This window comes from Calonectris borealis, chromosome 1 (genome assembly GCF_964195595.1).
Source record: "Calonectris borealis chromosome 1, bCalBor7.hap1.2, whole genome shotgun sequence".
Lineage (NCBI taxonomy): Eukaryota > Metazoa > Chordata > Aves > Procellariiformes > Procellariidae > Calonectris > Calonectris borealis.
In genome coordinates this window covers 7,127,929-7,154,627 of record NC_134312.1, presented here as the reverse complement: position 1 = coordinate 7,154,627, position 26,699 = coordinate 7,127,929, and the positions used below count along the sequence as shown (strand labels likewise).

Below are 26,699 nucleotides of genomic sequence, written 5' to 3'. Positions count from 1 at the left end.
AGTGAGAATACATATCTCTTGACAGAAGACAGACGTAATCCTCCTTTTTTTTCTCCTTCACTCATGGTGTGACAGGATTGAGCTCTGGCTCACACACACATCCACAGTTGCAAAAAGAAAAAGTTATTAAATTGATATTAGTCATTTAAAAAAAGTCACTTCCCTCCTCCAAGAAAGATGCATGCTACTGGGTGACAAAGAACAAAATTCCACCTCCCATCAGCCATTGTTTCATTGGTTTTATCCCAGTTTAATAGATGATTTATCAGATTTGTGCAAGACAGTTACCTCTAACACAAGGGAGAAAAAAAAATAAAATCACAGCAACATATACACACAAAACAAGATACACAAAATAGAGCTAAATTTACATACAGGTTATTAGCAGCTAGACTCTTAACTTCATTTAGTACATGGCTTTACTTACTACAGTTTTAGGCACAGAGAATATAGGATATTTGCTATAACGAAGGGCCACAACGAATACCTCGTTCCAAGTCCTCACTGGGCAGAAATCGGTTTATCTAATGAAGATCTAACTCTCACTTCCCACCGGTTGAGGATGCAGCCCTGCACACAGGATGAAAGAAGATGATCCAGCTAATTCAGCATACTGCAACTTTATACTTTAGATATTAAACATATAATTTATTTTTTTTTAAATAGGTTTGTTACAGAGTTATTGAATAGGACTGAATTTCAATGAAACAATTCAGGGTTTTTTTTCCCCCCGTTTGCTTAGCATGGACTCGCAGCTGTAAACAGCTCAAAGAAGAGCTCGCAAGAAATGATTAGATGTGAAGATTGCTTTGTACGCACTTCACATTTATAATGTAGAATTTGCTTTAACAGGATTTAAAAACAGAAAGGTCATGAAACATTTAAATTTACTTGGGAGGTTTTGTTAATAAATTACGATGCATCATCCATATGCAGGACTCCACTCCAGGCTGCACTGAAGCAGGTGCTTGGATGTATTTTACGTGCTTCCTTGTCTTTCTGATTTAGAACTACAGACTCAGAGCCCGGCAAAATAAGTATGTGCTTTACTTGCAGCATACAAGCAGCCTTGTTTGTTTCAGCAGCACTTCTCACATTTGATTATGCATGCGTAAGTCCTTTGCCAGACTGAGGAATGGCCACATATTTTAATTACTGATTGCTTATGTATAGTATGCCTGTCACAATGAGGAACATGATCGCTTACCCAGTGAAAAGGCTGAAAAGAATAACTACATAACAGAACCAGCCAGATACCCTAACAACATAATTAAAAATTTAAGCAGCAAGCAGATAATTAAAAAAAAAAAAACACAAACCAAAAAAAACCCCAAAACCAACAAAATACCTAACTTAGAAGGCAGGTTGAGAATGATGCAAAGATTGTTCCTTCATGACAGCTTCATTTACAAGTACAGCTCAGCAAGTTTGAAATACTTTATCACAAGAACTACAAACTTGTTTATCACAGTTATGTCAGTGCTCCTTGCTGAAGGGTGTGTCAGTTTCTATTATAGCCGCTCCCCTCCTCTTCTCCAAGGTTTATTACTCAGCTTCTTGGGAAAAAGAGGGGGTTACTTGAGGCTTTACAAAGTGCAGAGAATAAGTGAACATGCAGGAATAACAACGAGAAATTTAGAGGGTCTGGAGTTTGGCATTTGATTTTAAAATGGCTATTCTGGATGTTTTCAGGTGTACAAAAAGGGAAGGGAGTTTTAATGTGGAAGAGCAGCTTTGCCATATTTAAAAAAAAATCATACCAACACACAAATATGTTTTGGGACCATCTTTAAAAGCATGTCTATTGAACAAAGGCAAAACATGCCAACTTGGACCATTCAGGAGCGATGTGCTCTCACATACAGCTCTCCTGTAACTCCACTTACCCTGCAAGAATTGTGGCTGTAACTTCTGTTATGCATTGGCAGGGCAGAATCAAATAAGGCTGTGAACAGAGGATTATTAGGGCTGTCAAACTACAGGAAGTTCAAATGACAGTTTTTAGAAGTAACAGAACTTACAACTATTCAATGTAGTACAGCTATCGTCCAAAAAGTAACAGTTTCTTCATGGGAACCCTAACGTAAAAGATAAGACTTTTGACATAAGGTTCTCGCATTTGGTACAAAGTTAACTTGTTCCTATGGCTTCTCTGCTATAAGATCATCACTGGTACAGAACAGTTGGGGTCACAGATTGTCAGGAGACTCTTTGGCTGTCAGTGCGAAAACCGGGGCATGGTGCATATCCTTGAGGCTCATCTGGTGCCTTTCACTGGACACGTAGTTGCTAGAGCGTGACCAAGAAGCAGGTGGCTGGGAAGAAAGGCAAGACTTCAAGTGAAGCAGCAGAGTGGTGCAGTCACCCACTCAAAGCCTGGGCCGCTCTGTCGAGGAAAAGGTCAGAACAGAAACCACCCTCTGTACAGTCTTGAGTCAAGTGGGCACAGAGCAAGGAAGCAGAAGACTCACACCACTGGTAAGGAACGAAGCCAAGCCAGATAATATAGACAACAAAAAGTCACAGAAGTGTGTCACGCTGGTCCGAAATTTCAGTTTTGACATTATCTCGAGCTCCCACAAACAGACATACACGTGTGGGCAAGACAAACGGAACTCTCGTTTTTGGCTTCAGAAAGATCAAAAGGAAGATTCACCATTCAGTTTGCTATGTACAACAATACTGCTCTGTACACTTCATTAATGAGATGCTGTCTGCTATAGTTCAGCATTACTTAAATAAAATTCCTCTTAGTCACAAAGAGCAACAGATGAGTATCTCTGTAGGAAGGAGAGCTGGTACATGGTGCCAATCCTTCTGGGATAAACACGAGTGGTCATTCCACAGTATTAGTACCTCCTTAGCTTGCCTGAAGCAGAGAACTTTCCCTTTCTTCTTCCAATCTCTTTGATCCCAATCCTGTTGGGACTATTCTAGCACAAAGCCATGCTATGACTTCCCACCACTACCAAAACATTCCCATCCAAATTATGCAGTCTCTTTCAGTAGTCCCAGTTTCCGAAGTGCCTCTCTCCTAGCTTCTTCTGTTGAGCCACGGCCAGAAAACTTTACTGTTATCCCTTGGGATCGAAATCCTGAAGGTCTAGGCAGCGAACCTGATCTCTTCCTCATATCCAGGTTTAGACTAGGTTGTTTATAATCATTAAAACTTTTTGCTGTGTTCTGCTGTGTGCTGCTGACCTTGTTAGCAGCAAGAGCTACCTCTGGTTTGATTGTTACAGTTTTGCCCATAGGAAGGAAAGGGCTGGGCTCACTTTTTAAAATATCGTGGATGTTTTGATATCCGTTGGGAACAGCGTCTGCCTGTTTGGGCTGCAAATCAAGCTGCTGAGTGCTTGGGGCATGGTCTACTTGGTCCTGAGCTGGCTTTCCCTTAACTAGGCCAAGTTTTGTCAGGGCCTCGTATCGTGTTTGCTCAGAGGAGAGATCCCTTAAGGAAGAACTTCTGTTACGTGACAAGAAATCATTTTTCTGCAGCTTCTCCTCCAGTTCAGCTGCCAGAAAAGCTCCTCCATTGATGTTGGCCAGCACCTGAGCTCTCCGCTCCTGGACGTTAACTGCTGCTTTTGAAATAGTCTCATTGAATTCTTTGCCACTGACATTTGTTATGTTGATGTTGCTCGGGAACCGGTGCAGTTTGGGTGCAGGTGCAGGAGGGTGCTTCGGAGCCACAAAATAATCACCGTTGGCTACTGGGGTTTTCTTCCTGTCTGAATTCCCTTCCTTGAGGGCACTGGGGAAGCGCACCCTGCTCTCCATCTGCTGCTCAGACATCTTCTGGGCCATGATGAGCGGAGTGGGGATGGAGCGAAGCAATTTTGGATGCTGCACTGGAGGAGGGGGTAGAGGAGGAGAAGGAAGCATCTCAGACATCGATGGTGGTGGTACAGGGGGATGTGGGGAAAGGTCAGCAGGTACAGCTGGCTTAGGGCTCTCAGTTCTCCAGGTAGCATCCAACACTTAAAAGACAAAGCAGCAATCATGTCATTAAGTCTTCACACAGAGCAGAATACAAGGCTTTCTTTCACCTGGGATTAGCAAGCATCAGTACTCTCCTCCCCCAAACTTTCTAACTCAAACGCAGCCCACATTGCCAGAAGAAACTATAACTGAACTCCTAGCAACGGCATCTTGTAGGCGATGCTATAGTTGAAATCACCATATTTACAATGCGTTCACTAGAGGCCCTCTTTCTGCCATTCATTCACAATCTGCGTGTTAGCTTTACTGTGTTCCAATGGCTGCTGCTTCTATAAGAGTTTTGCAATTCTTATTTATTATAACAGCCAGGAGAGGACACATTACATCCCCCTGTACGTACTAGCTGATAAATCCATTCTCCAAAAATGGAGAGAGCAAACTCTACAGGGTGATGAAAACAATGTGTCATACACTCCCTTGTCACAAACTGTGTGCCTTTCAGTCCCACATAAAGTAACACTACAAACAATCTGCGATCTTAAAACTCTTAGAAAGAGTCTTAAGAGGTCTCAGAGAGAAGCAGAGCGTGAACGCATTGATGGACACTAGTCTGCCTTCCTGCAATGACTCTGCATAAAACTCAGTTCTGTTACAACTCAGTCACCGGGTAGGGGACTGAGATAGCAGTCCAACAACTTAATCATATGCATGACCTCCATGGGGGGACAGGGGGGAGGGGGGGAAGTTATAGTAACAGCAAGAATTTCAGAAATCCCAAGTCAAATTAAAATCACAGTCCTTAGAGCTCCTGATGTGTAACAGATTCATCTTGACGTAGTAAGGAAGGTATGGAATTTCTGTAGCTGTTTCTACTGAGAACTGGAGTATGTCAGGGCTAGGTCAAAGGGAAAACCACATTTCAAGAAATACTACTACCTGGTTCTGCATCTCTGCTAGGAGGGCCTTCATGGTCGCTACTCTCGGGTGTTGACTGTACTAAGTCAATGATATCTTCAGTGTCTGAATGACTGGACACATTTTCTTCCGTTGACCTTGGAGACTGACAGTGGATGCCACTGTCACGTAGGACCGGCTCCTCCAAGTCATCTTCTAAGGCATCTATGGTTTCCTCAAAGAACATGAGAACATCCTGCTCTTCGTGAGTTAAGTATTTCAGACTCTCATCATCCTATGGGGAAAAAAGAAAAAAGCCGGAAAGATTAACACCCTACAGGTGAGTACAGGTAAGTACACTGATAGCAAAGACAGCACCCCTTTTCGAAGGCCGAAAGGGGCAGGATGAAACAGGCAGCAGTCACATCAGAAGCATCTCCAGCTTGCTGTTTCATCCCTTCCCAAAGAGGCGTTCAGCCACTACAATACAAGAGGGGAAAGAAAAAAAAAAGCCAGGAGTTTACAGTGCATTAGTTTTGACTGAAGAACAGCAACTGGTATTTCATCCTTTAAAGTACCTGACTTTAGTTCAGCAGACAAGTAGCCATTTAGTTGGACAGAAAAAATTGCTGAAAGATCACAAAAGCAGACAAAAAAAACCCCTAAACAACCACACCCCCCGCCGTGTCTTTACAAGGGTTAAGATAGCTTCTTCAGGCTCCAAACTGGAATAAGCTGTTTCAGTTGCTGTGTCAGGTTCAGGGACAGGCCTTGGGAGCAGCATGGGAGGAAAAGGGTGCATTCAGGACAGTCCAAAAAATAGGTTGATTCCTTTTTTTGCTCTAGACCAAAGTGGGACTTGGCTTTTAGAGGCAGAGCTAGAGCTGAAATCTGTCTCTACCACTGCAATCTCTGAATTATCCAGAGTTATGTGGGAGGTTACAAAGAAGTAATAATAAGGAGGGACAGGGTTTCTAAAGATTTTACCTTTGAGTTACAGAAAGGAAAAATTTAGAATAAATATGAAGATGTGTCCCCTAGCAGTAAAGTGCCCTGGGCTATTTTCCCCAGCAGGAAACAATCCTGTAGACCACAGAAGTGATAAATAATCACTTGGATTATCCAGTCTTCATTTGCTATGAGTCACTGCTCTTGATTAACTCGATTAACACAATATCGCTATGAGAAGCCAGGCAGCAATGCGCAAACTCCTTTTCCCTCCACCTACACCCTGAGAAACACTCACTTTTCCAGAAGCTTGAAGATGACAAAGAATGATTAGGAAAGGCACTACATTAAGACAATGGTTACAGGAAAGACATTTCCCAAGAGAGCTGTGTAAGTTCTGGAATGTAACTAGGTATTGTTGAAAAGTAAGTGAGGTTTTCCCTTTTCTGGATTGCATTTCTCTCCCACCAGGCATATACTGGAAACTTTGTCATCAGTAACTTAACAAGAAGGCACCAGCAAAGTGCCTTCTTGAAACAAGACAGTTTCCTTCCTCATCTCTACTTTTCGCTTCTCCAAGGACATCTGATTGCGCATGCAGGTAACAAGGCCTGCATGGAGGATTGGGGGAATTTAGGTAAGTACATAGAGGTATGCAGTGCAAATATCCAAGAGGTAGACATGCTCTTGCTAGGGCAGCACAACTTGCTTCAAACTCACGGTGCCTGTTCAAACTGTCTTACATTAGATTAGAATAGAAAAAACTGTGTGCAGCTCTACCTGTTAACTCAACTCCTTGTGCAATCAAAGCTTTTATCCCCATCCCCAGCATTAAAAATAAGAACAATGTACCTCTGTAGAAAAGCAAGGCCTATAGATTAAGAACTATGAAGTGCTGCATTGTACTAAGTGGCAGTTAGTCTCTAAGCACTCAAAACACTACAGATGAGAAAATAAATGCTTTAGGGCTCTTAGTTGCCTTCTTCTGTGTGGCCAGTAGAACATTTTCCCTGTAAATAAATGAATGAAATACAGAAGACAGACACACAACCTTTCAGCCATTCTTAGTTCAGACACTTCAGGACAGGTTTGCTTATCTGTAGCTGCAATCATGTGAACACAGCAGTCTTCAGTCACAGCTGGCAGAGTTTTCTGTTAAAACAGAAGACTGAAGTCTTGCAGGGAAATACAAAGTTGGTTTCAACAGGAGGTTCATTCTGCAACTACATTTCCAGAGATTCAGATTTATTGTCATCAGGGTGAACATGGTTTGATGGCTGGGAGATATGTGCAGAGGTGTGGGTACCTATAACTCAGTCTTACCATCCACAGTGCACTGTCAGAATAAGTAACTTATTCCACCTTGCAGCAAAACTGCTACAAAAGCTTAAATTTGGATGCCATTTGCAATTGCCTATTTAAAGCACTAACTTCAAAGGCTGACGTATTCCACAACTCGCACCCACCACATGGCAGAGCTCCATTTTCAAAGGCCAAGGAAAGTTTTACAGCTGCACTTGAAAAGTGAGAGACAGACAAGACTTCTTTTTTTTCTTAATGGATGTTGCAATCTCCTTCCTTCCCCACCCAAATACTCATACAGCTGCTATGTCTAGTAGGCTAGAGAATGACAGGAAAGGAGCCGTTGTTAGGTAGGTCCTAGCTGGAGCTGAACAGGACTCCAAGAAGCTTTTGTTGTGGGTGAGCTCATTGCAAGAGCCAGACTTCCGCAGGCAAAGGAAAAAAAGGGGGTTGTGTTTAAGAGGTTCATGGTGGCAGCAGATCCAGAGCGTGGCACAGTACAGAAATGACTGCACTACACTTTGTTCATTTAAAAGAAAAACTGCTCCCACATGAGCTTAACTCATTTCATAGAATCACAGAATCATTAAGGTTGGAAAAGACCCCTAAGATCATGGAGTCCAACCGTCAACCCAACACTACCATGCCCACTACACCATGTCCCTAAGCGCCTCATCTACACGTCTTTTAAATGCTTCCAGGGATGGTGACTCCACCACTTCCCTGGGCAGCCTGTGCCAAGGCTTGATCACTCTTTCAGTAAAGAAATTTCTCCTAATGTCCAATCTAAACCTCCCTTAGCGCAACTTGAGGCCATAAAGAGAGGCCATTTGATCAAGAGCTGAGCAAAACAGCATGTGAATTGAAGCAAAGGACTTTCAGAAGCCCTTCCTTTCACCCATTTTTGTGCTGCCAGACTGAACGCTTCTCCATGCCAGGTGAGATCTGCAGCAGGACTAGTCAGCACAGCTCTGCCTGACTTACCATCCCTCATGGATCTTGCTGAAATGATCAGTTCCCCTTTAGGTGAAGGATCCGAAATGACTAACCATCCCTTTGCAAATACATTTGTAGTAAATGGCATACCTAGGTTTGGAAGGCCAACCTCATTTCAGTTAGCACTTTGATCTCTTTCCTCATACAGTTTTCCTTCAAGATGACCAATGTCACATTTCTTCAGAAGAAAAAAAAAAAAAGACAAAAAAAAGACAGCAGCTCTAGAGAATAAACAGCATTATGGCAGGTCACCATACTGAGATATAAGGCATCCAGCCTGGCTAGAAACTCCCTCAGGCAAGGCAAGGTTTCAGTTTGAGAGACAAGGAAATAAACCCATTTTAGACACACAAGCACAGTGAAAATAAACCTACTCAAGCTGGTCAAACCGAAGGAGCTCAGAGATGTAAAGCAAGCAGTGACTTGCTTTACCACTGGTCTGAGAATAGTGGCGTATTATAAAATGCCCACTTGTATTACTTATATTATAGTAAAGCTTTCAGAAAGATGGGAGGAATTCTGTTGTAGCCAACTGGTGGCAGTTTTAACTAAGGTTACCAAGTCTATTTGTAATTAGTTCATTTTCCACATATTCCAAGTACTGGAACAGTTCATATTCTTTCTGGGCTGGTTTTCTAGGCCTCCTTTCTCCTTGAAGAAACTGCGTTTTTAACAGTCAAAGCAGAGTCTTTTCAGCTACTTGAGTTATTCCCCTCATACTTTCCACCAACTCCCTACTCTTAATACACAAAGACACCTCCCAAAACTAAATCTCACATACACCTAACACTACCGACTTTAAAGCGACTGTCAAAAGACAGCCTAAATTTGAAGCTTAAAAACTGTGCCTTAGCTGAGGATTAAAAAGACTGCTTGGACAGAAGAAATTTGGGATGCAAACAGCTGAAATAGCTGAGTATGCTCAGCTGGCATTAATATTTTAGATCCCTGTGCAGCCAAACATTTCCTGCTTAAGCCAAACAGGAAAGAGTCTGTTATGATGGTCTTTGGTGTAAAAGAGGAAAAAAAAAGAAACAAGAAAAGAAGAGAAGAATAGAATCTGTTTCATAGAAAAGATCCCTTTCCTAGTGAGTTAGTATCAGAGGCCCACAATTTTTCACATGAATCTGAAGAAATTCTTAACATCACATCCAGACCTAGAATCCCAAGACCAGCACAGACAGAAACAAAACAGCAGTGGAAATCCCAAGACATCTGCAGTAGTTAAAAAAAAAAAATAATCATTTTTCTGAAAACTGCTAGAGAACTAAATGGTACTACCCCATGTCAAACAGTTACACTGTTACACTTCAATTAGCAAACTACCAGGAGAACACTGGATTCAACTGATTCATCACCAATCACTTGACAGTGCCAATGAATTAATAGGCGCAGTTCCATGAGAGAAGTGACTGGATGCTTCTCAAAAAAACATAAGGGAGCAAACTATTCCAATATGTGGGAGGAAGAGACCGATGTGGCACCACTTAGGCCTCAGCCTGCTAATAACAAGGCAGGCAGTTCTACTTGCAAAAAGAAAGGGCAGGAAGAAGAAATCCCTGCATGCAGGAACAATATCAGAACAGGTACAAAAGCTTCAGCGCAGAAGAAAAAGGCAAGTACCTCTGATTATATTTACAGAAAAGGGAAACAGAATGGACCGTACCACTGCATTGCTTAAGTTGGAAGCAAGTGAATTACAGATACGAACAAGAACTACCACACAGGATCAGACCAAAAAGTCCATTTAGCTCAGTGGCCTGCCTTCAGCCACCAGTAATGCACAGGAAGGGGAATGGGGTTGGGGGGAAGAGTATTGCTGTAAAGTGGGTGGATTTCTATTTTTCTTCCCTGCATCCTTCCAGTTTCCAGCAATACGTGGCTTAAGGACTTCCCAGGCGCATCTGCATCTGTGTACTTAATAGCTCTTAATAAGCTTTTCTAGCATGAATTCATCTTATTGTTTAAGCCCATTTAAATGGCTGGCATTCACAGCATTCTGTGGCAATGAGTTCCACAGTTTAATTGTGTGCTGTGTCAAAAAGTACTTCCTTTACAACCCTCTATCTGATGATTTTGATAATACCATTTCATTTGGTGAAGACGACTATAATATTGAATGTTGTTTTCTTCAGTTTATTAACATAATTGTACCTGTGTGCTTCATAATAGTTAGCAAAGCATATAATCAATAGGTCATAAGTAAGGAAACAAATGATCTAGAAGTATTTAAAAAATAAACTAGATGAACTGAAGTCATAAACTGATTAAATTACCTCTAACCTACTTTTAAAAAAAGCAAGCTAAAGCAATGCAAGATCTATATACACTCTGAAGACATCTCTCTGGTTATCAAAGTTAGGTCGATCAGCTTATAATTTCTTCTTCCCTTTAATTTCTATTTTAGAACAACTTTGATAAAATTTGGGAGAAATTTCAAGCAAAAGCCACTAACGCTGTTTTTACAAAATCAAGTAATTTCACACCAATCTCATTTCTCACAAGAGGGTTACTGACTTGGCCAACAGGTATAAGCACGAGATGTCATATACCTTGATTTGAAGGCTTTATGACATGGCCTCCCAAAAATATACTCATAGATGAATAAGGAAACTATGCCTAGATGAAGTTACTGCAAGGTACCTATGTAACTGGAGACAGGGGAGAGATTATTATTTTTGAGAAGCAGCATGATGTATCATAAGTTGTATAATGAAACAAGACAAGTCCTGAGCAGATTTCTCTCTCCACCTCTAAACTTTCGATACTTTACTAACAACAGTAGACAATTAACTTAGTATTTATTAGTCCCCTTATGCTGGAAGATGTTGCTGCAAGAACTAGGTAGGACAGAATGAGGCTTTCATGAGCCATGTAAGTGTGCTGGTAGTCCATAAGATGAAATTCAGTTGAAAAACGTATGAATATAGAGTGATGAACAATGTCTAAGTGGCAATACAAGACAGAAGGAGTTGCAGGTCAGTTTAAGTGCCATAAAGAGGAAAGAGAGTGCTGTTCAGGTATGCGAATGTCATTCTGGGATATATTAACCAGGGTGATGAAATAACAGCAAAATAACAGTACATCCTCATTCAGAACACAGAGTTCGGATTCAGTCACTGAACTTTGGAAAGGATGCAGCCAAGCTGGACAGGGTCCAGCACGGAGTGCTGAGAGTTTAGCCGCACAGGAAGGCTGGAAGAATGGAGCACGTTATGATTTAAAACCGGGAAGAATGGGTGGTAGGCAGACGCAGCCCTGTATGTATGTATTTTAATATCTAAAATGTTGACCACTATGTGCACTGAAGGCGAGACAAGTTAAAATTGGCTTTCACGTTACAGAAACTCTAATCCAAGTATTCCTTGAAAAAGAAAGTAGTGGAGTACAAAGAAACCACTTTGGAAGTTCAGGAATGCCTATCAGCGAGGGTTACAGAGCAGAGCTGCCTACTTGCTGGAATAATCTTTATCTATCAGATCCCACTTTGAAGCAGAATGATGCAGTTTATAGATCCTGAAGGCAATTTGCACTCTATGCACTTCTTCACTAGCACATTTTACAGCAAGGTCATTCCTTGCTAGGAGTCAGGCTCTTTACCTTAGCTCTACACTCATGGCCCAAAGCAAGCAATCCTCAAGCCCCTCTTCCTCTCTACTTCTTGCCCTGCTGGTAGGAACAATGACTCTCATTTTTCTAAGGCATTCTGCTCCCAAGTCATGTTAATATCAATTTAAAGTGGATGAAGCATAGCATAGCTCTCTCCACATCATGTAAGGAATGGCTTCCACCTGCTCAAAGACAGCTGTATCCATAGAAAGTATCAAACAGTCATAAAAATTTTTCTCTTTTTTTTTTTGCATATTCTTATTTGGCAAAGTGCTTTGACATGGTGAAAGACCTTGTAGTATAGTAAAGCCTGCAGAGTATCAGTATCAAGGAGGGAAAAAAACACATTAACTTTATGAAAGGAGTCCTTCTCAGGACTTGCCCTGTGCAGCTCAGCATCACAAAACTCTGCACACTCAAATTGTGAGAAGAACGGTGGCAGTGGGCTAACACACAATCTCGCCTTTTCCAGTAACTCCTAAAACCACACTGGAATCCTAGGAACTCTTCAGAGATGCTGGGGCAAGGAGATAGTAATGCAGTGCACTTAGAAAACCAGGTCTGTTGCATTTGAATTATCTGTACTGATCCAAAAAAGATAAAGGTCATAGGAACTAATTTTTAGGCTCCAAGAGACATCATAACTACAAAATAACCAGGTCAATCCTGAGTTAAATGGCTGTGTGAAACAAGATACTGAGCAAGCTCAGACTGCTCACAAGATACTTGCTCTTTTTGTCTATGTAACCAAAGTTCAAAATGTCACCTGTACTATACAAGGTGTCTGGTAGTAACAAACCATCTTCAGCGACTGGGTATAAAGTCTTGTTAGAGCCACAGAGGAAGCTCCTTTGAAAAAAATAACAAACGGAATAAGCAAGACATCTTTTTAGAATCATGGCCATCTGCCAATTTAAGCCACTTGATTAGAGATGAAAAGAGAGTCACTTGACCAAATTCTAACGGTCACCACTGCCCCAAAAAGAGTGGTGATGAACTGTGGCATTAATTGAGGATCTGTCTGAACCAAAGGCAAAAATAAAATAATAAAAATAACCAAGCCTTACAGGCATGATCCATTGAGAGTAACAAGAAACTCACTACCCCTGAAACCTATCACTCAGTAAGGCATGTTCAGATACAGAAGCTATAGTATGAAGTTGTATCAAGAGATCCAAGGCACTGACACCGCTTATTACTAGCGCAGTTCCAAGTAACACAGCTCACTTTAGGTACAACCAGCACCTGCTGGCATGATTTCCACAGGCGATACTATTGTCCTAGCGTGTTATTCACACCTAGAAACTAAAGCAGTTACTCACGGCTGAGAATAGATACACGGTACAATTACCAGAGTGAAGCACTGAAAAAGGACTGGCTTTAAGAAGTCGGCCTGTGCCTATTCGGTCAATGGAACAAGCCAAATTGCTTCAAAAAAAGCTAAGACCTAGTTTTATCTGCAAATTAAGCGTCCTTAAATTGCTGCAACCGTCTTTCACTGCAAGTTAATTCTTACACCACACATCAGGGAGTGTCATTCGAGAATGGGTTTTGGAAGTCAGGATTGCCAAGCAGAACAGAGTGTTTTAGTTTATCCTCCCCCTTGGATAGTGCAAGTGATCCCATGTATCGAGAAGATAAACTTGTCTCATCCTTTTGCAAGCATATGTATGGATACCACCTTCATTAAAAAGAAACCAGAATATATATACAAATTCATGTCCTCATATATAAGAACTTTTATGGTTATAAAAGTTGGTGTGAGGTGAAAACATCAAGGCAAACATTCCTCCCGTCTAAACGTAGGCTCTTGTACTTGTCTTCAGCCACTGTGATAAATTTGGCAGCATAAATCCAGACCCGAATATCTATCATTTATATGGAAAATTATATTGCAATCAAGACAGGACATCAGCACCTTGCTTTCCATTTAAAAAAAAAAAAATTGTCTTTAAGGACTGCAATTGTCAAAGATTAACTAAAAGCACCATTGTGTAGGTAAGAAGAAGTTGGCAAAATTAAACCGGACTGACAACAACTGACTGGTAAGAATCACAGAAACAGAATTTTAAGACCTTTTTGGCACATGGCAATTCATGCCCATCTCCTAGTCATTCCTAAACTGACAACCAGTTCCACAGCAAGTAATGCCAGTGCAGACACACAGTATGCAAGAACAGCCAACAGTCAGCCAAACCAGCTCTAAGCAGTCAGCGTAGGCTAAAGCCGGTCCAAGTGTTTGTCTCCATTATCACATCCCTAGGTTTGTTTGAATTCCACAGATGCAATTCAAAGGTTATATTTAGTGACTAATGTAGTTTGACACCAAGAAGCTTAAGAGCCTCTTTTCTGTAATCGAGTAGGAAGAAGCCTGTACAGCAGTACAGGCCTGTCATAAGAAGCACTGCTACACTTCTTTCCTTTGCAAGGGCCATTAAAAAAAAATTCGAAGTCAACCCTCGTCTTCCTTGTTGTGTCTCTAGGTGAACAGGCCCAGAAAAGTGATAAATGAAGAGGCAGGTAAGTCTGTAGTTGCTTCTGTTTCAGGGTTATAAAGGTCCAGTGTGCCTGAAAATCCGCCCCTTCCCTTCTCAGAATTGGTCTAATAAGAAATTATTTGTCTACACGAAGTTATCTATCCCCTCTCTTCTCATTAGGCCATCAAAGCTGCTGCATCTTCTGAACCTTTTTAACAAAACCACTGAAGCAAGAAGTGAAGGTCTCTAGGAGCACGTTCCAGCAACTAGCTTTTCCTCTTACAAATCCCGATCTGCTTAGTGGACTGTAAAAATCATGCTTTTAATACGCAATTACACAAGGATATAGAAAAAGAAATATTTGAAGAATACTGCTTTTTATCCTGAGGATTTCTAAAGCCTGTTTGAGTGCTGAACAGACAAAAGGTATCAGCCAGTGGAACGATACTGTTTTCTTACATCAGATCACAAAAAGGAAAGATCTGAGCAGCACTGAAGACTTGAGTCCTATTTACTCAATCACAATTGGCAGAATTTCCTTCATACTCAATTTACCACAGACCCCTTCTCAAACTCAGAAACTGAAATTATGCCTTTATTGAAAAGAGTCTCCATTCCCCAACCTGTTATTCCACGCATGCTAGTTGTCAGCCTTATCGGGCATGCCACCTACTATACTGCTGGAAGAACAGTCATGGAAGGGGATCTCTGGCACCAGAATTAAACTTGTCAGTACATGCTTCACTTTCTTCATGCACAAGCTCAAACAAGACAAACTCAAGGCTTCGGGAACTTCTGTTGCTGATGCACAGGTCTGATGGGAATTGCCTAAACCTGCAGCCAGCTTTTACTCCATCTATAAATTACTGCATTACAGAGTAGGAAGGGATTTCAATTCTAGCTGATGCATCATCATACGGGTTATCACATGGTAAGATCTAGTTAGACCAAGGGAATCTATGCCATTTTCTGACACAGCAGACTCAGGATGAGACTGTACAAACATACTGATTTATACATAGCCTCGTTATTCGAATGACCAGTCTCATGCCTGCTACTGCAACTAAGAATAAAACCCATGGAAACATGATTGGCTGCTAGTTTGATAACCTGGAAAACTGGAGTCAGAGTAATGCATAAAATTAACTTGTAATTCTGCATAAAATTCAGCTGTAATTCTTTAACAAAGCGCAGCTCCCACTGTAATTCTCTAAGATCCAAGCAGTTTTCATATAACAAACCACATACTCTAAATAACTGAGTCCAAATGGTGTGCTTGGCTACTCTCTCGACCTCCCCCACCCTGACCCTTCACAACTTTGTTCTAGCGCAGATCAGAAACAGTTAAGGGAGTAAATTTAGTAATACTTGTTTTATGTTTTAACTAGCAACACAAGCTGCCTTAAGGATACAGCAGAATATTAACTGAGTTGTATCTTCATTAGAAACAGACGAGAAGGAACATCTTTAGAATTACCTCAGTTGCCAAAAAGCTCACAAAGTAGCACAAAATACTGAGCATTTCGGAGGTATATAGATAAATACAGGTATCAACTTGCTGACTTATTTTCATCACTGACTCCTTCACAGCAACAAACTAGTTCACTAAAAGGAAGCTAGCAGGGAGGGCAGAGGGAAAGATATGGAAAGCATAATTCCATGTTTAAGGCAAGGCAGATTTAGATTCCCATTTAGGGAAAGCATGTTTACTGGAATGCTCTTTCCTCAATTAAAAATGGATGCTTTTCAAATGGTTGCGATGATTAAAAAAAAGGTGCAAGGAACCATAGCTGCTTTCTAGGCTTAGCTCGTCACAGTACAAACAGTACTGTTGAGTTCATTGCCTGAATCATCCTGCTAATTAGAAAAATGCAGAAGTGCATCCTACTCCTTCAATTACTCACATACTATTTAAATGGCCACACACTCATATTCACTAATGTGAAGACAGCTTTGTTTATGGTGACGTATTTGTTACTCACCTAATTATATGAAGGTGGAATAAGCAAAGACCTTCATTCAGTAGTGTCAACAACGAGCTTAAGCAAGAAACAGCATATAGAACCAACATTATCCTTAAGTTCCTTTATGAGCTACTTAAGAAAGCAAGGGCAGATGTGCACCAAACCGTGCACCACATGCAGGTGGGAGGCATTCTCTGGTGGGCATTCTCTGGGAGGAATGGCCAGAGGGAAGCACTCTCGAAGCTCTCAGAGACAATCAGACCAGAATAACAAGCTGTTGTACCAAATCAGAGTGGTTATTTCTGGCCTTTCAGTTTGTTAACAACCAAGACCACAAGCAACCCTTTAGGACTAGAAATGGCAAAAATCAACACTTAATGAAAAAAACCCCTTTGATGTGAACAAAGCTACTAATGTAACTTGTATGACTAAGCATAAGGCTCATAAACTTACCACGGCAAGATTTCTGCATCTAGCTTGGCTGCCACGATTTTCCACACTGCCATCCCTTTCCATGCTCCCAAGTGCGTGCTTTGGAGAGATTTCGGATGCCATTTCAGGAGAATCTGAGAGGAGATTTCTAGGCATCACACTCTCTTGACTTATCAATCCCGATGCAGCGTAGAATGCCATCAGCGTATTACGTAGGGCTGCTAGCTTTATTCATTTCTGAAAACAGAGAACAACATGTTATATTTACGCCTGGTTTTTAAAATACTTTAAAAGGAGTGGAAAATAAATAGTAAAAAAAGATCCCACGCAAGTTAATAAAGGGCATATCTTTATGCTCTGGAACATGTCTACCACCTATGGGCACCTTTAAAAAAAAATTGGTCTTTTTCTAAAAGGTGACTTTAAAATTCAACATAGCAAGGTTCTGTACCCCATCTCATCTGCTTCCAAACCAGATGTCTACATTTATAAGCGTGGACCATGCATGCATACCTGTCCTACAGATTCAGTTTGTGTTTTCCATTATGACACATCATTAACAGTAATAAAAACCCATCAGCTGAGATACCAGCCGGCCCAGTTCAAATGTCTTCATCTTTTATTAGCTTTTAGACAAGAATTCTATTTATTGGACCACATGAGGGAAACAAAACCCAGTTCCTTTCCTAACACTGCTGCAGTTAACTCGTATGTTACTGAAGCAGCTCTATGCCAACTATTTCTGGTGAAAGACCCATGAACAGAACTTAGTGCCATTTTTGCACCATCAAAACCTAGCAAAATTGCATTTTAAAGCTTACAGAGCTTTTATTCCACTCAGCCATGAAGAAACAGTGCTTGGACATTTGGAAGATGCTTATTGGAACAGACATACGTACCAGCGCTTACTGGAGCAAAAGTCCCCAGTTTTTTAAGCCATCCTAGTGCTCAGTTCTGTAATACTCTCTGAATTGTCGTCATCTCCCAAAACACTCTGGCAGAACTTCTTCCTTCATTCTCAAAGTACCACAAAGATAAAAGTAATTCTTTTGCACTAATGGCACAAACATTACGTTAAAACATCATTTGCAACAAAAAATTGCCTTGTTCTTTAACAGCCCATCTTTTCACCCACCCTGCCTGTGACCAGGAAACAGCAGTGATGCGTTCCTCAAAACAGGTGGATTCTGAGGTACCACATTATATGCAACCAGCTGGGAACTGGATACCATTACCCCAACAGGGTACAAATGAAGTGAGATGGTCCTGCTTCCCAAGTGCTTCTCCCTTTATTACGGTTCGAGAGGCGACATGAGAAGCAAAGTCAAGTCTGCATTTCCAATTCAATTGGATTACTTCTCCCTCCTCCCTACCCGTCAGCTGAGGGCTGAGAAACCAGAGCCTCCTGGTAAGCCGATTAGTGTTTCATAGCAGTGAGATAACATCTGCCAATACTGAGCAACAATTCCATCCTGCTGATCATTTCCTCCCAGGAGAGGGCTATGACATTACCAGAGGTACGTACGAACACTCCCTCATCTATGCTGTAGCACCAACATGTGTCCTGTGGGAAGGCTCCCACACAACGTAGCTAGGCTGCAGTCCAGCAAGTCTTGGAAGCACAATCCACATAAACAGAGCACTGGATGGCCACAATAAAAGCATCTGATAGCCTTTCTTATGCACATTAGGTCTAACGATTAAGATTTAGGGTTGCTCTTACATAAAAAGAACATTCTTCCTTTCTTCTATTAATAATAATAGCTATAAATAGATACAATGCGTCCTCAGGATAATGGTCTTTAAGTGATGCCGCAGAGGTAGAAACATGCTTTTGGTCCTGGTTTTCAGAATCGCAGGACAGGCAGACATGAAAGCGCTGCAGCAGCTGCCGCACCTCTGATTGCCACATACCCAGACTCAAACCAAAAAGCTATGCTACAGAAAGCTAAACTGGAAAAGCGCAGCCCAAGCTTAGAACATATCCTGCAACAGCAGCTCCATCTACAACAAACCCTGTGGCACTGAATAGCCACACACAAACACACACACAAGAAAACATGTATCATTTTTAGAAGGTAACATTATCAGTGAAAAACCTGACTCCTCTGAAATGCTACACACAAACACACACACAAAAATATATAATTTTTAGAAGGCAAGACTATCAGAGAAAATCTTGACACCTCTGAAATTCACAGAAAACACCCACTGGCTTCAGAATTCATCCCATGACTTTCAAGGTGATGTTCAGATAGAAAGGAGTATTTTTCTACGGAGGGACCAGCAAGAGCTGAGTACTCCTACTAGCATCCAACATAAGGTGAGTATTATTTCTTAGCAGCACTTTTAAGCTGCAGCATCAATTTTTATCCAGGTGTCCTCAGTATAAACTGGACATGCCATGTTTGTTCAGTCCCTCAGTGATGTATTATAGACAACTACTAGATTTCTAGAATTATACTCTGTTTGTGAACATTTTATAGACTACATTATGAGAGGTCATAGCTCCAGATTACAATAGGTATCATAGACAAGATCCACATTTAAAGACTAATCAAATGAAGATATTAATCCAGGTTACCAAGAAACCAATTAATAGGCAAAAATTTTGAGGGAGAGGAAAGTATTTAAGAGTACTGTTCTGCTTTCTCCAACAGCAAAACCTTAGCATAACCAGGTCTAAGCTTCACAGTGGGCTATCAGCATCCAGGACAGCAGGAACACCCAGATTCAGTAGTAATAAACATTAAACCCACAAGTTCTAAATAAAAACAAATAACTCTGCTTCCAGCAAGCTCCTATTACTCATTTTGGAGCTCAAGCTCAGATGTTTCACAAAACTCCTGAACAATGAATAAAGGCAGTGACTGCAACTGGTTAAGAGAGCCACCCACACAAGATCAAGTAGCAAGCATTATGGCACTGGTTCTGCTTTTGCATTGTAAGCCGTGGCTTCTCTGGAGGTTTTACTCATTTCAGAAAAGCCCGGGAGCTGTGCGACAGCCTGTGAGCCTGCAGAAAGGGGGTGGGGGGAAGATCTTTTTTCCTTCTGTCTTTCACACCATCTCTAACACTTCAAGGGTACATGTCAATAAGATTCATATACACTATTTCTTCTTCCCTTTGCTGTGTTTTTCATACTTTAAGGGAGAAACTCCTACATAGTTGTATGGTGCCTAGTGCAGCTACAGCTGATGTGAGGTTGCCTGGCACTGCTGCAATACATATAGCATGCTTTACAGAGAAATTCCCCTCCTAACCATGGCTAACACAAAAGTCCCTTCACCCTTTTATGTCCCCTCTATTAAGTGAAAGGCTTTGTGGATTTAAGATCGAAATAGCCAAGAATCTAATGAATTTCAAGACGACCCCACTGCCTGTTTCAGTAGGATTGCCTAGGTAACAAGCAAGGGTTCAAAAATAAGGTAACCATCCTCAGAGCAAGAACAGCAGGACAACAGGCGGCTGTTCCTCCTGACCTTCAGAGATGCATTAAATATGAAAGTTGCTCACAACAGGATTTCAAGGCATTGTAGTGGGGTTTTTGTCGCTTGGTTTAAGAAATGTGTGCCTGTACCATTAGGGATTAATAAAAACAAAAAGTCAGACTATGATACAAGAGTGTAGAAGTGTGACAAGAACAGTACTATTTGGAGAGAAGATCCCAAATATTAAACCAAAAAGGCATTTTAGGGCAGCTGTGATTCTATCAGTTGAAATAACTTCTTGGTTACACTAGAGCTAGCCTTCATAAGATATTTAAAACAATACAATTCACATATCACGCATGTTTGTCAGAGGGTAGTAGGAAGAAATTGAAATATTCTGAAGTTAACATTGAATTTTACCTCCAAAGATTTAATTTTGCTTTGACAGAGGCACATGATTCAGAGAGACTGTATTAAGTTGCAGTCTGTCCTTTTAAAAAGGATATTTTTATAGTTTTGCTGACTAAGATTACTTCTCCACTGAAGTCCAATGTTAGCATTTACAAGGGACTGCTTCTGCAGTAGCAGGAGATTGAAAAAATTGTTTATTAACAGTCCTGTTTGAAGACTATCTTAACAGGCAAAAAGATCAATCCCACAAAAATGGAAGACATTTAGAGGCTAAAAGTCAACTGCTACATAAGCCAGGAGCTGAAAGCCAGCAAACAGACAGCATCTTGCCATTTACTGCATGATATATTTAAGGTAAGCACAGTTGACAATTTTTAGAAAGTTATCATACATTTTTAAAAGGGCACAACATCAGTCTCTCCCTCCCTTCACTATACATGCAATTTCTAGAACACTCCGCATAAGACATTTTTTAAGCTAGATTTCTAAGCCTAGTCTGTATTCTGAGCATCACACACACTTTGCCCATTCTTAAATAGCCATTTCTCAGTGAGACAACCGAAACAGAAGAACTGGCCAGTGAACTTCAAGGTTTGTTTAATGTGTCAGCTGTATACAGACACACCAATGCACACACTCAGCTCTGCACGCACCGTCAGTCATCTTGCACTCCATGGCTGTGCTTGAGTTTGGAGAGTTAAGCATCTGGAAAAAACATCTGAAAGTACTCTGAGGTCATTCAAAGTGTTACTGTGGGACAGGTTTTATAAAAATGATGGTACAGGGGCAAACTACAGACCTGTACCTCTATTAGCCTCTGACCATTAGCAGCAGATGCTGAGGGAAGAATATGTAAAACAAGGCAAGCAGAAAATAGGAATTCATTCAGATTCCTGCACGTTGTGGTCAGGAGACCACAGGGCTTCCCAAAACAGGCCAGGTATTTGTGTCTATAACCTGATGAATTTTTCCTTGTATTAAGTGCTCCTGCAACATACCTTTGAACCTGCTGTACAAGATCACAGCTAAACAAAACCAACTGGCCCATGACCTGTCTTCACTGAGCCACTGCTGTTACAAACTCTTCAAAACTAACTGATCCAGTATGGCAGACATATTTCCTCCTTATGAACAGAGCTATCAGCAACTGAATTCTTCTCACCTCCTTCAGTGTATGAAATAGAGAGTAAATCCTTGAGCTTTAGAGGTAACCCATGTCCTACTCTTGTGATTTAAGATTTAAGATTAAGATTTAAGACAGTAAGATTTAAGCTTTCTGGTAGAAGAACAGACTAAGTGACAGTACTGCCTACAAAGGGCAAACCTCACAGGCAAGTTGACTAACTCCAGGAGCACACAGGGTGGCTGAAGAGGTATTGCTTTGAGCACATAAAAACCCCAGAATCAGACAATAAATTTGTAAACTGTTTTTATAGAAAGAGTCAAAACAAAAGTGAAGTAACAATCAACAACGCTTGATGTTTAGGAACGAAGGTAAACCAAAACTGGCCAACACAGTTAAATTCTGACTTTTCTTCTCCGTATCATAACTGTAGATGCTTATGATAATGTGCTAGTGCATTTTAATACGATGCACATTCCTTATCTGCTCATGAAAAAACCTGTCTGTCCAAAATAGTCATGGCAATTTAACATCCAATAACCAGGAAATGCTCCTGCCCTTGTTTAGAAAGGGACTGTCACCATAATACAGCCAGCCAAATAGAAATGCTGACCATTAAAAAAAAAAAAAGAGAACAAAAAACCCCATCCCCCAGTCTATGACAGTATGGTCCTCCAAACAAGAACCAGGCCAACAGCATTTTTATAGACACTTCCTTGGATATCAATTCTGATTGAGGTTTTCAGAACGGGAGTCAAGTAAGTTTGAACAATGTTTAGCAAAGTGGGAACTCGAGGTACTCTCACAGTAGCATGGCAGCCCAGGACAGACATGCAGCTACCATCAAAGTAATTAGAGTGCTAACAACCAGGAAAGACTCCCACAATTCAAGGGAATTTAATGCAAGTAACCCCAATATTTTGTTTTAAACTTTCTGGTTTCTGTGGTGCATTCGTGACAATTCAAACTTTCCTCTACAGGCTGGAGAGCTACAAAATCCGTTAGTTTCAAAACTAAAAACAAAGATTCTCTCAGTCCTCTAAATCTGGAAGCTGGAGCCTCAAGAAACACACTGAATGTCATTCATACAACTCGCACTAGAATTTGCGAGAGCTGCCAACAGTGAAATAATTAATCCTGTGTACATAAGTTTTTAAAAGAACTAGATGGGCAAGGCACCAATTCAGTAAAACTTAAATCCAGCTGACTTCACTAGGATATTTCATCACACACTTAAATGGTTTGCTGAATTGGATCTCAAATTAAATGTAGCAACCACTTAAAAAGAAAGGAAACAATCACAAACCAACATTTCCATCACCTAATAATAATTCAATTACTACCCTGAATTCTCCAAATCATGCTTTGCTCAGAAACAATGCTTAAGGTCACACCTTTGACCACATTAATCCAAGCCTCAAGATATCAGAAAAAAAGAGGATTCAATACTGTGCTTCATTCTTAACTGGTCTTTCTGGATTTTCAAGAACAGCCTTTTTATTTTTTTGAGACCCTATACTTTAGAAACTTCATCACTTACTGAAGACAACTAAGCCAACTCAAGATAAGAGACCTTTTGCAAAAGCCTAGATCATCATTACCTCATCACCCTCTCTGCAGTGTTTGGGAAATGCTGCTCCTTCTAAAACAGACAGTGGAATACCAATGCAGGATTTGACAATGCTAAGCACACTGGTCCAGCCTCGAAACAGAATTTATTCAGGAGAAATCTGTGAAGCAGGTTCTCACATGCCTTATCCCTTGCAAGCAAACTCTCTTCCCAGTTCACTACGTCAACAGCAGCTTCAGCTGAATCTTGTTGCCTAAAGCAAAGAAGGCCAGTGGCAAACGTTCATATACAAGCGTGGGTTAAATCACCAGAGAAGGATCCCTGAAGTGCTCACGTTACCCATGCACTTACAGCAAGAGAATCCTTCCCTCCCCCAACTAAAAATAAAACTATAGCCAGTGACAAGTAGTTACTTTTCTTTAGATTAACGCCTTACCCAAGGATAATGATAAGTCTCTCACTGGTACTCTATAGTTGAGATTTGATGACCAGTACCTACTCAGTGGGAAAACTACCTATGATACCCAGGGCTGCCCAGTCCAGTATTATATGGGGCTTTAAACGCATCCAGGTGATGGCCGAGGTCTCCTCTGACTTCAAATGTCCTTATGCAAATTTCAACAAGGAAAGTGTCCAATTTTTTTAAAGTTACTCTTTTTAAATCTCCCCTGTAAACATCAGGGTGGTGTTATCTATGACAGCCAACACTTCAGAAACATGAAATGTATGTACATAAACAATTTCAGGCACAGACTCCTCTGTAATTAGCCAACTTCTGTCTTGTTAGAGGTGTAGCATCACTGGGGTTTAGGGTTTCATTATGTAACTACTGCTACAGTCATAGCAAAGGTGAACCAAATCCTGTTTTACAAAGTATTTAAGACGGCAAGATAATTTTCAGCCCCAGTACGGCTGTATCACAGTCTCATAGCTGGATCTTACGTTGCTTTTCTATGTTTCTTTTTGTGACTGCTGTGCTGGTATAGGGAAGAGGGCAGAAGACATCTGAAGCACAAAGCAGAGGTGTTTACTTTAAAAAGCAGCTAATTTAATGCACGTTTCATTCCTGTGTAAGTACATAAAGGTCTGCCTGCCCAAGGCAAACAGAGCTGAAAACAGCACCGGCAAAACAGAGCAGTAAAGTCCTTCCCTGGACCTTCCTTGGTACAGGGATAATCAATACATACCCAATTGAAAAGGATACCTTTAGGCAGTTAGTTGCACTGGAAATTAAAATTCCTTGCTTTTATTTTTTAATTAAAAAAAAGGAGGCAGGAGGACTTGGTAACAGTATTTGACACAGCCTGTCTGGCTGGCTTTGAAAGCCACATTCATATGCTCATTTATTTTCATGTTCCAGTATTTTAGAAGGTCAGTCAGCCTGAGACTTGTCAACTGCTCAGGAGTTAAGTTGTTCCAGTTACTATATCCAACCAGCAAGCCCCTCTGCCAACATTCTTGGTTAATATTTCTCTCAGAGGCATGCCGAAAAAAAGTAGCTATGACCAACAGGAGGAGAAGAGTTTTACTATTGACAAAATAGAGAGATGTAATATAGAATCTCCCTCTTCCTTTCGAATGTCAGATATTACTTGTACTTCTAGTCATAAAACTTCATTTTACTCATTCTCTCTCTGTTGTAAAAACCCCAAACAAATTCTTGATAAGAAAGACACAGCTGGAAAAATCTATTCCATTTCTGAGAAATAATTAGTATCTTCATTTCTTGGAGACCCAAGTGAGCAACTGCCTTTTTTTTCCTTTTATGTTCAAACACCAGCTCCCCCCTTATACAGCAATAATTACTGCAAAGGAAGGAGAAAAGTCACAATCATTATTCTTTATAGTTGTACCTGTACAAGGAAAGACATCTGCAATGCTGCATTAGTCAAGGATCTGTAGAAGAGTCTTAAAATAATACCTTTTTATTAGCCTAAGCCAGAAATTGCAAAAGCTTTTAAAACTAAGACTCACGCTTTAGGGTTTGGAAAGAAGTCTTCCCTTCTGTGCTCTTCATAAAAGGAAGGGGAAAGGAAATAATTGTTACTTACATTTCTGATACTTGTTATAGTTTAAAATCCTTGCAAAATTTTTAGAAAGATAGACAACCTCCTCCAAATTTCTTTCCTAGCTCATCGCATGCTTGTTACCGCAGGAATCATCTCTTGCTACACCCATGCACAGGACCAAGCACAACAGAGCTCCACGCTACCTCCTCTCGGTGCCACACTAAACCAAAAACTATTCAGGAAACATGCCCTTGAGATCCTGGATTACTGAAAATCCCGAGAGTATTTTTAAGGCTGTGGTTTCTTTTACACATACTAAACCTCGCCCGAACTACCTCAGATTACGATTTTAAGAAGCACCAGCCATCTCACGCTTACCATCTCCGGATGGAAAAGGCACCTGACAGGCGGTAGGGAAAAAAGTATTCTGAACTGAATTTGCTACTGTTCAAGCCAACAGTTTTTCCAACAGTAATGTTAAATTGCAGACAGTCAGAAAACAATGAGAAGGAATAAGGCAGCTCTTTCCCATCACCCTTACTCAGTAACACCATACATCCAAAGTTTAACAACGCACAGGTACGAAACCTTTCCTTAACTCTCTCTCCTTTTTAAGTTGCCAACTAGCACACACAAATTGTTTTTAGACAGGATATGATGGGGAAGAACAAGAAATCCAAGGGGAGAAAAAAAAAAAAAAGAAAAAAAAATCCTTAACGCAGGTCAATACTGGGAAACGAAGCCTCACATACAGCAGGGAAGCAGTTAGCTAGTAGTTTTTCTCCTCCCCTCCTCTGCACACAAAACTAAGCCCAGCCCAGAGCACCCCTCCGGGGCTGTGCCAGTCTCCCTTTCCCCGCTGACAAGGCTGCGGGCAGGCCCCGCGCTGGAAGCGGGCAGCAGCCCGGCAGCGGGCAGGTCCCAGCCCGCCGCCCGAACCTGCTTGGGGGGAGCGGAGAGAACCGCGGGGCGAGAACCCGCGCAGCTACCGGGAGCAGCCGCCGTCCCGCCTGCTGCTCTTGGAACCACGGCAACTGGCGTGAGGGGGGGAAAAAAGTAATTAACAATCCATTAGTGAGTAATAACACCAATATTGAACCATTCCTATCAAGGGCTGACAAACGCGCGGAGCGCTCCGCGGCCTCTCCCCGAAGGGACCGCTGAGGAAGACCGAGCCAGCAGCAGGCGGAGCGGCGGGAGCTCATCGCCTCAGGCCAGCGGCTCCCCTCACCGCTCAGCCCCCGCTCCCGGGAGACGAGCTCCGGAGCCGGGGCGGGAAGCGAAGATCCCCTCAGCCGGAGCGCCGCGCAGGGCGAGAGGAGCCCTGTGAGGGAAGGCTGCACTCACCGGCTGCGGGTAGCAGTCCGCACCTCCCCCGGCAGGCGCGGCGGAGGGCAGAACGAGGAGCGGGAACGAGCCCGGACGAAGGACGGCAGCAGGCAGGTGGCTGGAGCAGCACCTCCGGCCAGGCGCGGACTCCGCCAAGCAGCCGGCCCCGAACTCATGCGCACTGCGCCCGGCCACCACCCACGGCGGGCGGTTAAAGCGACAGGCGCTGCGCCAAGCTGGGCTGCCCCGTGTGGGGAGCGGC

General features: G+C 41.7%; 1 protein-coding gene across 3 annotated transcripts; it reads right to left on the bottom strand.

Moving 5' to 3' along the window:
* Positions 1-729: 729 nt before the first annotated feature.
* On the bottom strand, positions 730-26,699 carry PROSER2 (proline and serine rich 2). 3 transcript variants are annotated; one of them, XM_075143583.1, is made up of 4 exons: positions 26,456-26,699; positions 16,586-16,801; positions 4,876-5,131; positions 730-3,980 (listed from the first exon to the last, which is right to left on the bottom strand). In XM_075143583.1, the coding sequence occupies exons 2-4, from the start codon at positions 16,763-16,765 to the stop codon at positions 2,989-2,991; spliced, it is 1,428 nt and encodes a 475-aa protein (XP_074999684.1). In that variant the 5' UTR covers positions 16,766-16,801; positions 26,456-26,699; the 3' UTR covers positions 730-2,988. The 3 variants fall into 3 exon arrangements, with proteins under 3 accessions (XP_074999684.1, XP_074999692.1, XP_074999701.1); XM_075143591.1 differs by having other exon boundaries at positions 4,879-5,131; positions 26,456-26,697; XM_075143600.1 differs by lacking the exon at positions 26,456-26,699 and adding an exon at positions 16,151-16,207 and having other exon boundaries at positions 16,586-16,647.